This window comes from Acanthochromis polyacanthus, chromosome 7 (assembly GCF_021347895.1).
Source record: "Acanthochromis polyacanthus isolate Apoly-LR-REF ecotype Palm Island chromosome 7, KAUST_Apoly_ChrSc, whole genome shotgun sequence".
NCBI classification, from domain to species: domain Eukaryota; kingdom Metazoa; phylum Chordata; class Actinopteri; family Pomacentridae; genus Acanthochromis; species Acanthochromis polyacanthus.
In genome coordinates this window covers 12,992,240-13,007,510 of record NC_067119.1, presented here as the reverse complement: position 1 = coordinate 13,007,510, position 15,271 = coordinate 12,992,240, and the positions used below count along the sequence as shown (strand labels likewise).

The 15,271-nt window shown below is 40.0% G+C and overlaps 2 protein-coding genes across 3 annotated transcripts; both read right to left on the bottom strand.

Annotated features, from left to right (window-relative positions):
* Positions 1-2,031: 2,031 nt before the first annotated feature.
* polb (polymerase (DNA directed), beta) lies at positions 2,032-7,252 on the bottom strand. Its single transcript, XM_022207813.2, has 14 exons — positions 7,055-7,252; positions 6,671-6,728; positions 5,929-5,995; positions 5,043-5,117; positions 4,897-4,955; positions 4,658-4,707; positions 4,445-4,496; positions 4,248-4,302; positions 4,090-4,162; positions 3,942-4,012; positions 3,747-3,833; positions 3,537-3,604; positions 3,220-3,359; positions 2,032-3,080 (listed from the first exon to the last, which is right to left on the bottom strand). The coding sequence occupies exons 1-14, from the start codon at positions 7,113-7,115 to the stop codon at positions 2,986-2,988; spliced, it is 1,011 nt and encodes a 336-aa protein (XP_022063505.1). The 5' UTR covers positions 7,116-7,252; the 3' UTR covers positions 2,032-2,985.
* Positions 7,253-7,336: 84 nt separating this feature from the next.
* enkd1 (enkurin domain containing 1) lies at positions 7,337-11,156 on the bottom strand. 2 transcript variants are annotated; one of them, XM_022207808.2, is made up of 8 exons: positions 11,051-11,156; positions 10,409-10,499; positions 9,394-9,618; positions 9,008-9,180; positions 8,770-8,925; positions 8,430-8,572; positions 8,138-8,274; positions 7,337-8,010 (listed from the first exon to the last, which is right to left on the bottom strand). In XM_022207808.2, exons 2-8 carry the CDS (start codon positions 10,491-10,493, stop codon positions 7,850-7,852), a joined length of 1,080 nt encoding a protein of 359 aa, XP_022063500.1. In that variant the 5' UTR covers positions 10,494-10,499; positions 11,051-11,156; the 3' UTR covers positions 7,337-7,849. The 2 variants fall into 2 exon arrangements, with proteins under 2 accessions (XP_022063500.1, XP_022063498.1); XM_022207806.2 differs by having other exon boundaries at positions 10,992-11,147.
* Between the last annotated feature and the right edge of the window lie 4,115 nt (positions 11,157-15,271).

Here is a 15,271-nt window from a genome sequence, read left to right as displayed (position 1 = left end):
TTACAAACCTCACTAGGTAATTATCCTCCATGATCCAGAATAGTCAAGCGACTGTTCTCTATGTGCTATCATTACTGATATACAAAGCAATTTTATTCCTCACAAGATTTTGAACAAATAAAAAATTAAAATGAATAACAATTGTATTCTTCTGTTTTTCTCCATTTATTTCATTCATACATACTAATGTAGCCGCAAGGGGACACAAGCCGGTGTCTTATTGTGCCGGTCCCAAGCCCGGATAAATACAGAGAGTTGTGGCAGGAAGGGCATCCAACGTAAAACTTTGGTCAAATCAAACATGCGAATCAAATGTATGACTTCCATACCGGATCGGTCGAGGCCCGGGTTAACAACGACCGCCATCGGTGCTGTCGACCTACAGGGTGCCGGTGGAAAATGGACGACTGTTGGTCAAAGAAGGAGGGGAGGAAGGTGTGTTCGTAGGAAGAGAGAGAAGAGGAACACCAAGAGTCCAGGACTGAGATTAGGGACTTTGAATGTTGGAACTATGACAGGAAAAGGTAGAGAGCTGGTTGACATGATGCGGAGGAGGAAGGTGGACATACTGTGTCTCCAGGAGACCAGGTGGAAAGGTAGTAAAGCTAGAAGTTTAGGAGCAAGGTTTAAGTTGTTCTATCATGGTGTAGATAGGAAGAGAAATGGAGTAGGAGTTATCTTGAAAGAGGAGTTTGTTAGGAATGTCCTGGAGGTAAAAAGAGTGTCAGATCGAGTGATGAGCATGAAGCTAGAAATCGAAGGTGTGATATTCAGTGTTGTTAGTGGGTATGCTCCACAGGTAGGATGTGAGCGGGAGGAGAAGGAGAAATTCTGGTTGGACCTTGATGAAGTGATGCAGAGCATTCCTAGAAGTGAGAGAGTTGTCATTGGTGCAGACTTCAATGGACATGTTGGTGCAGGAAAGAGAGATGATGAGGAGGTCATGGGCAGGTTTGGTATCCAGGAGAGGAACGCAGAAGGACAGATGGTGGTTGACTTTGCAAAAAGGATGGAAATGGCTGTAGTGAATACGTTCTTCCAGAAGAGGCAGGAAATAGGGTGACCTATAAGAGTGGAGGTAGGAGCACACAGGTAGACTACATCTTGTGTAGATGGTGTAATCTGAAGGAGATCAGTGACTGCAAAGTAGTGGTAGGTGAGAGTGTAGCCAGACAGCATAGGATGGTGGTGTGTAGGATGACCCTGGTGGTGAAGAAGATGAAGAGGGCAAATAACCTGGCAATAGCCAGATTAATAATTGTGTAGTACTTGATAGTACTCCACAATATCAATCTGGGACCGCTCCATGTAAATCCGTTCGGAGGAAAGAGGCACGGATTGGACAATGCAACAGTATGTCCCGCCTCTGACAGGTTTGTTTTTAGCCAATCGCGGGATCTTCACAAGGAGTGGAGCCAATTGGTAGATTAAACTCTTACCAAAACCCGTAGGTAAAAAAGCACAAACATCTTTACCATCCAGAAATGCGCAAAGCGCCTCTCGTTGTTCTTCCTTCAAAGAAGCGATAGGAGATTCAGCTAAAACTGACTTAATAGCAGCATCTACACGATCGTTGTCCTCCGTTGCCATGTTTGTTTTGATCTACTGGCGCTTGGTGTCGTCTTCACACCCGGATATCCCGCCCCACACACGAATACTGCTGCGTGATTGGCCCGTGCCAACTTGGCTCTGTACGAACCAATGACGTATATATAGAGCTTGTACGAACAGTGAATGCGGGATGGTTTCTTGAGAGATTTGTGAACTCACAAATATCGCGAGAAATCAACTTGCTGGCAAAGTTAGAGGGCAAAGGCAGAGCAGAGGACCAAATAGTGGAAGCTGAAAAAGGAAGTGTGTTGTATGACTTTCAGGAAAGAGTTGAGGCAGGCTTTGGATGGTCAGGAGGTGCTTCCAGATGACTGGACAACTACAGCAAATGTATACGATATACGAAATTTTAAAAATGCCTTTTCATTTTATATTTACAATAACAAGAAAACAAAATCAGTAAGAGACAGAAACAATCCCTCAGATTTCCTTTTTATTCTTAAATATTTTCTGACATCTGTAACCATTCACCTACATAACTAAAGGAAACTTCTAATCCAAATACTCAAGTTTTACACTTAGCAATATTTCAGTTACTTTTATCTACTGCTTTTGAAAAGCCCCCTTTGAAAAGGACTGCAGATACAATAATGTCCTGAACTATCACCGCATGTCTACATTTTCACACAACCACGTAAAATAGCTTCATCAAGTCTACCAGTACATTCACTCATTAAGTAGCACTGGAGGAAAACATACATGCTCAATCGTCAACAGTCAAATGGCAGTTTTGTCCCAAAAACTAGTGTCCATAACCAGAAACTGAACACAATCACAAATAGTTTGTATCACTGTAGTATTTCCATTTTACCAGGGTACCCAAATTAGAGGGAAAATGCTGCATGATGAAAAATATTTTACAGAAAAATACAGTAATTACAATAATAAGGCAAAGTATTAAAGACTGCCACTTTCAAAGAAAATGCCTTGATGATAGTATTCCTCACTATTCATGCACAACGTTCGTAACAGAAGTCAATTCACATAAAAATTATTCCTCCCACGTTCTAATCCTTTTTTGACACAAAGATGAAGCTTAATAGTGAGATAAAATATAAATAACTACTGAGCATGATTTACAAACTTGCTTAAAAATGGGGTCAAAAAGTCCTTTTCAAAGACACGTGGGTATGTAGATTTAAGTCTAAGGTAAAAGCTAAATCATTGTCTTATCCAGTCACTGGTGGAGATGGCTTCAACTTAAGATGTAAAATGTCCAAAACAAACACTTAAAATGATTGCCACAGTTGTTTCTTTTCATTACCATAGGAGAATGGCGAAAACGTATAACACAAGCCCACACATTTATTTAGATCTTGTTCGCAAGAAAGCTGTAGCTTTAAATACAGATGTAACTACAAGCTGTTCTTTGCTTCACTCGCTGCGATCCTTCGGCTCTCTGTATTTGTAATGGATGTACTCAAAGATGTCTCTCTCACTATCCACCAACAGAGGCTCCCCTGCCACACCTACAGCAGATCCAGACAGAGAAATAGCAGATGTTAAAAGCTGAACGCATGAATCATTAGTTACCGACTGATGGCAGAAGTCTCATGGAGCTGAAACACAGTTCAGTGGGTTCATGTGCCATATTTGACTGAGACCCACCAGTGACTCCAAGTGGTCGTATGGTGTACTCGTTCAGCGTGAAGCCCTTCTCCAGGGCATGAGTTCTCATATTTTTATTGAAGATATCACTTCCAGTGAAATACAGAACTCCACAGTAGTACTGGTCCTTGGGAATTAACCTTTGGAAATGAAGTACGGACAGTTAGAGAGATCCGAACTTAATCCTGTGAACCAACAGTATTACTCAAAACAACCGTTACCCTTACACTGATTTTTCCAGCAATACAATGAATCGTCACAAACAAAAGCCAAATGAATGAAGTCTATATGTTGAGAGCCATATAAAAGTTAGGTACCTAATATCAATACGCCTGTGGAGGTATTCTTCCTCATCTTCATCACCCTGCTGCAGCTGACAAACTCCCTAGAAAAACCAGATCCAGTACATTGTGAGCACAGTCATGTGCTACATGGGTTGGGTGTAGTTAACCTACTAGCTGTGTTACCAATCAACACATCAAGCACATACAGCTGAGAACAGCTGAGAAAGTAGCCAGGGGCCTCACCATGAACTTAGTGTCTCCTTTAGACAGTGTGTCGGTCACAAACCCAATGGACTCCAAATGGTCGACCACAGCATGGAGCAGCTTGGGCTGGAAAATAATAGAACAAAATAGGGTTTACAAAGATAAAACACATTACCTAGGCAACATACTGTATTAACAACCAAACACGTGAGCTACAGTAAAGAGAAGTATTACCTGCTTCTCAGTTTGAGAGGTGTAGTTTGGGTGGGTCAGCAAAATATCAATATCACCACTCGATGCTGCACCTGGAGATTATGAGCATGATTAACAGAGGCGCTGGTACAAACTAAACACTGTTAATCAATCTGAATGAAAAGATTACCTCTCCTGTAGCTTCCACAGATTGTTCCAATATAGTCTGTATCAATTTTCTCCAACTCTCCAAGAATCAGAGTCTATACAAAGACACAATATCCCAGTGTAAGAGAAGTCGACATAAAATTATTCAAACATATAAGAAACACATAAATGCTTAATCACCTCCATCTGTTCCATTTCAGCTCTTGGAATCCTCTTTTCAAATTCTTCAAAGTACCTACATACAGCACAATAACCCATTAAACACACCTAATGTATAAACTGAAGAGGACTTTAGTACATTTAACATTTAAAATATCCTACAACATTAAAGATACCAAAAAAGAAAAAGCATTCAAACAGACTTTAACCAAACTTACTTGAGTCCAATCTGCTGATGATGGTTCAGCTTGTGCTCGATCTTTTTCAAATCTAAAAAAGGACACAGCAAAAAAAATGGAAAAGCACTAAAACCCGTGCTAAAGAAATCCAAAGTCTGCTCATTTATTGAACATGAATAATAAAATATAAGTCATGCAGGCAAAGAACACCATATCTGAACAATTGTAATGTGAGTCAAATGCTAAACAAACCTTCTAAGGTCTTCACGCCTTCGTCAAAAAACTTCCTGGCAGCAGCAGGACTAAAGTCAAAACCCAAGAGATGCACTTTGTTATTTTCAACTCATACAACAGAACTGCATGGACAGATGAATCTACCTCTGAGTGGGCCAATGAACTGGTCATTCAGAGCATTTTGATTTCTTATAATTCTTTTTTTGCTATAAATGTCCAAATAAACAACATTTAGACTGGTACTACTAGCAACATACCCTATTCCAGTAACTCTGGTGAGGAAATTGATGGAAGAGCTAGTGTCATCATTTCGAATCTAGAGGAAAATATTAAAGTTGCACTTCAGTCTGTGTCACATGCTGCAATATGATTATAAAAATTCTTATCACACATGTAGACCCACCTTTTCCAGCTTCCTTAGTTTCCCAGTTTGCAGGAACTCATCAATCTTTTCTGCTATTTTAGCTCCAACACCATCCTGTTAAAATGGGAAAACAAACATGAGGGTGCAGCACACTGATCTGCAGCGATTATGTAAGATGTGCAGAGTAGCTGTTGACAAACATTTTAAGGCTACAACCGAAGGCATCGCTTGAAACGCAGCAACACAAGCACATCAGTGGTAGGAAAGACAAACAGCGTTGGCATCACTTCCTGTTTTACAGAGGCAATTACACCTAAAGGAACAGTCTAAAAACAGTACAGATCATATCTGTCCCAGTGAAGGTCAGTGCAGACAGCATTTTAGTCAGAGACACAGCTTCTAGCCATTTATGATGAAACACTCCCAACACAACAAATCAAAAAGGGTGATTCTGCCAACATAAATCTGATGTCTGTAATTTGAAACATTGCATTTATGTAATGTTTTATTATTTGATCATGTTGACAGTGAAAAATCAAAGCATCATCCATCCATCTATGATGATTAAAGTCATTATTTACACCACTCTACCAAAAATATTCTATAGAGGAGTGTTTAATGGGCCTTTTAATGAATCCATCTATTCACAGAAGGACATGCACAAAGGCACCTAAAATTCAATATCAACCCTGTGCATTTCAAACAAATACTGGCCAGTACATTTACATCAGTGTCACAGAGGTAAAAAAAAGACTGCGGTACGGGCCACTAGGTTTCTACATCTCAAATTCAAAGCTGCTGAGCGAAATCTCATTATGCATCTACACCATTATCACAAGGTTTTAACATGTTTACTCAGAGTCCAGAATTCACTATAAGGTGTTATTCACAAAGACAATGTTAAAATTGTTATCAGTTCACATACCAGTTTCTTCGCCTCTTCCCCACTTTTGATCTTGTTAGGGTACTTGGCGATGGTAGACGCTGCTTTCCTAACCACCAGGCACAAGAAAACATATTATGTAACAGTAAAAACACACAAACACATTCCATTTGAAAGCTTTGACTGAATTTCTCTGACAAAGTTGAAAGGAGTTTTATCTGACTATTTTAATGACCACATCTTATCTTCTTATGCTACTCAATGTATTATACACTAATGCAATCAACTATAATAGCCATACCATACCACTGACTTTATTAGCCATATCATAAACCCAAGCATCAATAACTACTAAATTGCTAGTTTGAGTTTATTTGTTGTGTTTTGTTTTTTTTTGAAAAGGTGCTGATCCAACTTCCTTGTACTTCTATTTAAAGCCTACCCTCACTGATATAAATGGATTGGAAGCAGTAAAGCAGAAATACTCCTTAGCACAACATACTGCAATTCCACAGCAATAATCTCCAAAATGATCATGAAATCCAACACCTCTCTTAAAGAGTTCTGTTAAACATTTTTATTTAAAGGCTTCATGCAATGTTATTGCATTTGCCAGCATTACTTTTACATAAGCAGACCTGACAAATATGGAACTGAGGTGTTTTCTGTACAATCGATGTATTCAGATTTCAACAGGATTACATCTGAATTGTACACTGTCGTATAAAGAACAATGAAACCCTTATTCTGAAGCAAAGCACGGCTGCCTGGATTCCCATCTTACCTGTATGCATTGTACTTATGTATTGCCCTGTTGACATTCTTCTCGTAGTTGGCCAGCTCTGGAAACAGAAGCAGCGTTAGGACATTGCATGATTTCATCTTTCACTCATACTCCTGTAGTTTACTGCTACGATTTTAGGCAACACAACTGAAAGTAGGAGGCATTTAAATGACAGGACAGTCATCATCAGCGTGCTAAGTTCCTTCTAAATAACCCACAGTTTTAAAAAAAAAATCAAGAAACAAGCAGCATCATTGAAAGCCTTTCGACGATTATGTTACCCTTGTAAAGTCATTTCAGGGCTGTTTGCATTTAAAAACAGAACATAGCCGTTATGCTAGCTCCTGTTAGCTGAGCTCAACCGTCTGACTGCTTTTCACGTACCGACAAGAAAGTCTGTTATTCCCTCATTTAGGGATTCCTGCGGCGCTTTCCTCTTGCTCATTGCGGATTTGACAGACTCTCAGATGTGTGATGAAAGGTTAAACGGGTTTATATTCATGCAAAAGAAGTTTAGACCTCTTTATGTTGTTAGCTAACCTTTAACTAGCATCAGCTAAAGCTAGTCCCCATGCCGAACAATGACTGAAATGCGTAAAGGGGGTGGGACGTGCGTCATACGTCACAGACATTCGAAAAGATGACACGGGCTCTTTTTTGTTGCTGTTATGTTTTTTTGTTTTTTTAATTTCAAACATATAAAATTACTCTTTAGGGGTATGTCTACAAATTGTAGTGCTTGGAAAGTTTTAATACATAAAATTTTTAAAATGTTTGTATACAGTAATTTCCAAAAAAATATTCATTATAAATCACTGGCGAGCTTTACACAAAGACAAAACAAATCACATCTCAGCAAATGACACTTAAGGTTTTCACTTTTTTCACAATTGTTTTTCTTCCACAAAACAAATGCATATTATTCAAACAAATACTGGCCAGTACATTTACATCAGTGTCACAGAGGTAAAAAATACATTACCTTTTGTAAAAATCACTCTGGTTACATAATAAATTTTTCAGTTTACAAAATACTTTTATAACATGAAAATAGTCATTTTTTTCCACAAGGGTCAGTGTTATTTTTCATAATGCAACTACAAAAAGAACATTAATCTCAACAGCAATAGCAGTGGATTCACAAGATCATCCTCTCCTCTTTGTATTCCCCCCCATGTGCTAGGAATCTATTTTTATGTACACTTTCTCCCTGGAGAATATTTTGATGGCCTCCTCGATTTCAGAAAGCCTACAATCAAGATGAGCCCGACGCGAGCGAAGACTCAAAGTGTCAGCTTTCAGAGGGAGTGAGAGCAGCTCGGTCACCAAGGAGCGGTGGGCTGAAGAAAAATGTTAATTACATAGTCAGAAAGGCAAATATTCCTGTTGATTCTTTACTATGAAATACTGTATATTAAGGTATTGGTATTCTCATGAATGTAAGGCCAGCAATAAGGGGCAACATACTCTCTTGCAGGGACTTCAGTGTCTCCTGTCTTTCATTTTCAGGCATCAGCGTGTGACCAGGTGGAGCTGAAGGATCAGGTGCATTCCTCCTCCTCTCCTCCTCTTCTTTACGCCACTGCTCCTTCCTCTCCTCAAGGCTGTGTGTGATAGTGTATGTGTATAAATGTCAGCAAAGAAGTAACTAGTAAAGATGTCAAAACTGAACTGTGGTGAAGTGTCATGCGTTTTCACAAAACCGACTAGTGTTCAAGTAGATTATGAATAAGGTAAGTCAACGTAAATGAAAACTCACTACTGAGGCACCTGGCCCTTTACTGCACTGGGCACAGGCTTTTCTCGAAGGTTTGTCAGGGACTGGGACCGACGAGGTACAGTTCTTCCTGCAGCCCGGGCATTATGTTTTATGAAATCTACAGTGTGACCTTGCACCTGTAACTGTATTTTTTTTTAAAAAAAGAAAAAATTAAATCGGAAAATACTGCAGATGCACAACCAACAATCATACTATACATTTACTAAAACATTTTGGAACATCAGATGAAGGATGCAAAACCTGATTCAACACACATCAATGTATTACACCTCTTATAAGTGTGTTTCAATATGGAAAAACATTTATTATCAGTTCCCACCTTCAAGTCCGGGTCCTCTGTAGAGCTGCAGGAGGCTGAGCGATGTAAAGCTACAGAAGAACCTTTGGATTGCGGTCGTAGGGGAGCAGCAGAAACACTATTAGAGTGGGCTTTCAGAAAGTTTTGACACTGTGGCTTAACAGCTGGACTGGAAACCTACATTAAAGAAAAAATAGGTCTACATGTAATGAGGATAAATACATAGCTCAGAGACTTCTTTCATAAATGTGCTCCTTGCCTGTAGCTGGACCATCACCCTGGATGGGACATCCTGGTATTTTGAGGAGGTCCAAAGAGCTTTAACAGGAACACAACGGGACTGTGCTCTCTCAGCTTCCTGCTCTTTGCAGCGTTTCTGGATCTCCCGCAGCCGACGCACATTCTCTTTACCAAAGTCATGTACTCGCTGTTCTAAAATGTTGGGCACAAAAGTAGTTTTCACACACTGTACTAAATTCAGTTAAGATGTTTAAAATATACTCATAGCTCTCACGTTACTGTCTTGATTTTTCAGTAGGTGTGTCGCTGCTACAACACAAGATAATTCAGACTTTTTAGAAGACTGTTTTCTAAAAGCAAACTATACTGTTTACAGTAAAATGACCAGCAGTGAATTGTACTTACTCTGTCTGGGAACAGGGGTGATGGCAACACCATCTAGTTTGAGTAGATCCCCAACCACTCCTTTACGTCCTCGTTCCAGTATATGGGCAGCATTAGGTCCAATGCGAGGCTGCTGTGTGGGTGTACGAGCACTGTAGCAACCTGGGTACAGCACAGGATCTGGAGCAAGTGGCCCTGAGAGCAGGGCCAAAGTCCCATCATGGTTTCCCTCCAAACGGCCTCGAGCTGGGAGAGAGGAGAAAACTAAATGATGTAATTTGACGCAAACATCCATCCATTCTCTATACACCGCTTTATCCTCACTAGGGTTGCGGGGGGTGCTGGAGCCTATCTCAGCTGACTCGGGCGAAGGAAGGGGACACCCTGGACAGGTCGCCAGTCTGTCGCAGGGCCATATATACAGACAGTCAATCACACACACAGTCACACCTACGGGCAATTTAGAGTCATCAATTAACCTCAGCATATTTTTGGACTGTGGGAGGAAGCCGGAGTGCCCAGAGAAAACCCACGCATGCACAGGGAGAACATGTAAACTCCATGCAGAAAGAGCCCAGGCTCAGGCCGGGATTTGAACCAGGGATCTTCTTGCTGCAAGGCGAAAGTGCTAACCACTACTCACTGTGCAGCTTTCTAAATGTGGTCCCTTGTTTATTAAACCACTTGGACTGAACAATTTAGGGTAAAATATACATTTTTCTGGTGGACATTATGACCGATTTTGTTTGTGATATTGTTTTTTTAAAGAGCTGCAACAGTATAAAAATTTGCTATGTAATAGAATTTAAAACATTCAGTGGAGCATTGCAACATGGTATACCATCAAAAGCATGACTGTGACAAAAGGAGGACTATAAACTTGTAAACTCATTGTCTCAACTGTTTAAAATCTGGGTCAGATGTGCCGCACAAAACACATCCTAAATTGCAGTCATAGTGATTGAAACGAACTGTTCAGCCCTGATGGTAGCACACCCTAAAATCTGTTATAATTGAGATTTTAATATAATCTAACCTGATGATGGTCGTCTGTAGTACTGAGGAAACAGAGAGGGATCTGGGGGAATTGGCCCTGATATTAACGAAGGTCCTTCACACATCTGAAGCTGCAAAAAAATAAACAAAAAGATAGAGTAACATTATCATGCAAGAAATATATTAAAAACAAAAAAATAGATAAGCAATGAGAAAGTAAGGTTAGTGTTACTTAATTAGAAATGAGACTGATGATCACTGATTTCGTTAGACGTGCTGGTGGTGTGTTAACAGTATTTATTGCACCTTGAGGGCTAATCACACAGACTGATTGCATAGGAATGAACAGAATAACAGTTGGTTTTTCATCAGCAGTCAATATATCTGGTGGTCACAGCACAGCTACGACGTTAATGAATCAATCAATCAATATAGAATATGGAAGAATAAAGCCACTGCTACATCGCTTGCTAACTCTACTAACTCTAACCACAGTTGTTGGTAATTAGCTTGTTGTAGATTGTTTTGCTCATCAGCACAGACTCTTTCGACGTTTCTCTGCTCAGACAGCAAACACACACACCCGTTTAAATACACTAAACAACTCCGGGGGATTATCTTACCGTCGACTGAACAATTGTACTCGGTAAAGAAGGCTAAACCAACTGAGTTATTGGTTCACCTTTAATATCGTCTTGTTTATCGTTTGACGGTTTTGTTCACGCAGACTGATGACGCCGAGGTATCAACACTTGTTGCAGTATTCGTCCCCATGGCAACGGAGCTGCCGCACGTAGAGCTACAGCCAACAGAAGAGAAACGTTCCCCAAAATGCCCCAGAAGTACCGATATCGACATCTTTAAAACAGTGAGCGCTTAGATAATGCATAATTCACACCTCGTGATTAAAAGATATTTCATCTATGCTAAATAAAATGTCGTGTTTACTTGTGTACCTCTGCCCAGTCGCAGTTCTAGCACGTGTATTTCTTTTGTAATCCGTATGATTAATAATGTGGCATATTCCCTCAGTGTTGCCTCTCAGGTTCTGGAGAGTCCTGCTTTTATTTACTACAGCTCCCACAGTCAAACTGAATCTGGCTTTAATCTTACGTTTTCCAAAATTAAATCGAATCAGGACCGTTTGGTTGCTAGAATGCTGTGAAAAGTTGGAATATTTGCCTGACAAGCCTCAAACAGGTCAAAATAAACCCAATAAGAGAGGAAAAAATAGATAGAGGTCGTTGCTCCCAGGTGGTGACAGAAAAACAAGTGCAGTCTTTCCACAGTTGATCCTATTTCACAGTGACAGGGGGGTTGATAAAATAACAAATAACAAAATTTTATCATTGCAGCGATTGTGATAAAAGCACATTTCCAATATTTCTGTATTGCTGCAGTCCGTGAAGTAAAATCAAAGTACTAACTTTTGATGAATAAGTAGGTACACAGATGTAAAAAAAAAATGCATCCAGCTAATATATTGTGTACACATTTGTATGAATAGCTTGCCATGTTTCATCCACATCCCTTTTCCTATAATATATTGGAGTTGCAAATATTAATGTGAAACAATGAAGCAGTCTTTGAAAAATGTCCTTTTTGAAACAAAAAACTATCATATATGTGTATATAAGTTGTGAACAAAAGATTGCATTGCAAAGATTGCGTTTCCTGATGGATGATGCAGTGATATGCTGACTGGTGTGAAGCAATCCAGCACTGCCGAGAAAGGCGTGAAGTGAACAAGCGCTCGTATTTAGGGGAGTCTGTGTATACTTGACATTATGGTAATATAGAACTGCGGTAAAACTGCTAGTTTCCACATACTCATTCCACCTCAGTCTTGTACTAGACCTCAACAGGAAGACCCCCACTCAGTTTGGGGTCAATCTGATGTGCCATTTCAAAATAAAAGCCCTCTAAAATCTACATATCTAGGAGTATATTATGGCAAAATGATGATTCATATTACAGGGAAACTCCTAGTTTCCACAGATTCATTCTGAGGTGGAATGAGTCTGTGGAAACTAGCAGATTTTCTGTATTATGAATCATAATTTTGCAATACTAAACTATAGATATGTAGCTTTTAGAGGCCTTTTATTTTGAAATGGCACCTCAGATTGACCCCAAATTGAGTGGGGGTCTTCCTGTTGAGGTCTAGTACAAGACTGAGGTGGAATGAGTATGTGGAAACTGGGAGTTTCCCTGTAATATGAATCATCATTTTTCCATAATATACTCCTAGATACGTGGATTTTAGAGGTCTTTTATTTTGAAATGCCACATTAGAATGACCCCATATTGAGTGGGGGTCTTCCTGGAGTGGTCTAGTACAAGACTGTGGTGGAATGAGTCTGTGGAAACTAGCAGTTCTATATTACCGTAATCTCAAGTATACACAGGCTCCCCTCAATACGAGCGCTTGTTCACTTCACGCCTTTCTCGGTGGTGCTGGATTGCTTCACACCAGTATATGCTGTCTACTCACCAGTACACTTCTCCTCCTGCATCTTTACTCACATACTCACACTTTTTTCACTGCACATCGCCGGTGTTCAAGATTAACTGGTGTTCCGATCAACTGGTGATATTGAGTGAGCGAGGCAGCGGTTACAACGTTAATACATAGCATAGGTGACTAAACAAAAGTGCTAACCACTACTCCACTGTGCACTCCCTCAACTAAGAATCATCATAGGCAACTCTGAAATGCAATAGAAGCTGCTGGAACACAGGTGGCAGTATTCACAGCTGAACATGTTTAACATTGCCATGGGTTGTTGCTAGAGGTACGGACCCGTACCCGTAGTCTGTGGACTACGGATACGGCACTTGCCATTTGCCAATCAGATACGCGAGATCTGGTCACGTGACTCCCAGTAGACGCTAGCGGTACGGACCCGTAGCATCGGTACTACAGGTATGGACCCTAAACCTGACCCTAACACTAACCCTAACCTTAACCTTTGCTTACCTTTCAACAGTTTGCAGTGGTTAGCAGCTTCTTGACTCGCGAGACTCGCGTACGGGTCAGTATCTGTCTGGCAAATGAAAAGTGCCATATCCGTAGCCCACAGGCTACGGGTACGGGTCCGTATCTGTAGACACTACCACTGCCATGAGCTGAGAGGCTGCCATGCCTTGCAGCAGGAATGTTTCTGCATGGAGTTTGCATGTTCTCCCTGTGCATACATGGTTTTTCTCCGGGCACTGCGGCTTCCTCCGACAGTCCAAAAACATGCTGAGGTTAATTGGTTACTCTAAATTGTCCGTAGGTGTGAATGTGAGTGTGATTGTTTGTCTGTGTATGTAGTCCTGCAACAGACTGGCGACCTGTCCAGGGTGTCCCCTGCCTTCGCCTGAGTCAGCTGGGATAGGCTCCAGCACCCAGCGCGACCCTAGTGAGGATGAAGCGGTGTATAGAGAATGGCTGGATTCTTAGTTGACACTTCACCAATTGTGTCTCAGCAGCAGGTGATAGTCTGTGTTTTCTGCCTGATTGTGACTGAGACAACTGTACCATGCACTTTAGACTTACAAACATTGTTTGCACAGGGGGATCTGTAGCTGCTTTGAACTAGCTAGTAGTGGCTTTCTTAACTTGTCCAAGTCAATGATGTACTTTTGCAGATATTTTCTGAGCACTTCAGACTGTCCTACTGCAGTGGAACATGGCAGAGTTATGTGATGATTGGTGTTTGTCTGTTCACAACATTACTCAAAAACTGACTGATGGATTTCAATGACATTTTCAGTGATGGTCAGAAATGACACAACAACCACATGATTAGATTTTGGCAGTGATGCGGCTTGTAGTCTGGAACCATGGATTTGTTAAAGATTTCTGTATCATTGCAAGATAGCAGCATGGTATCACTGTAACTACGACTACAAGTGAACACTTCATCAGTTGGCTGCTGACGATCACATGATAGCGATCCTACTACAAATCAATCACTGTGAACAACAATTCTTTCAAAGACTTCATCCGTCGGAAATCATACAGTGACTGAGCAGCCTTGGTGGAGTACTGCGCTCTCTGAGTGCTTTTCTTGTTACTCATGAGACACTGAGAAGCAATATAACTATGAGAATCTGACTGACATAAGTGTCCAATTCAAGAAAACTGATGGTTATGGGTATTTTTGACCCAGCAAATTTTCGCACATTTCCACAAGACCTGTGATAAATCTATGAAAGAAAATGAAAATGCATGATTGTTTTGTGTAATAAAGACACATGGGTTTCAGCGATTCTATTATACAAAACTGTAGTCATAGGAAACTCAAGACTGCCATATGCAGGGTCTTTACAGGTGTATCCATCATAATCAGAACCAGAAATACTTTATTGATCCCCGAAATGAAATTGTCTTCGAAATATAAGCAGTACAAAAAAGACATATAAACATAAGTAGAAAAATATGTCCTAAAAATGTAAACATTAGTAGAAAAAGAACGGGTATATAAGATAAACTTGTTCTTAACTGTATAGATGCATAGTTATTAAATTAGTTTTTAATTTAAAAAAGGAAAAGAAAGGACTACTTTTATTTATTTTACATTAATGTTTGCCATTATTTGCCACCCCATGTAATGGAGGAAAAAGGGGCATGGCTTTATAATGATAAGCTATTCATACAAATGTCTGTGCAATATATTATTCCGATGTATATTTTTTTTTAGCTCCATATACCTATAATAAATGTATTTATTTATGTATTTATCTATTAAATACTGAATTAAACGACACTCCATAATATTATTCTCTTTTTTAAAATCTCTTTCATATTTTTCAGGGTCAGTACTTACAATGTGAACAGAATGTAACCTCTATATGTCAAACATTTACGAACAGTGTTACCATGTATGTTTTTTTACTCCTCAAAGTCAATTGC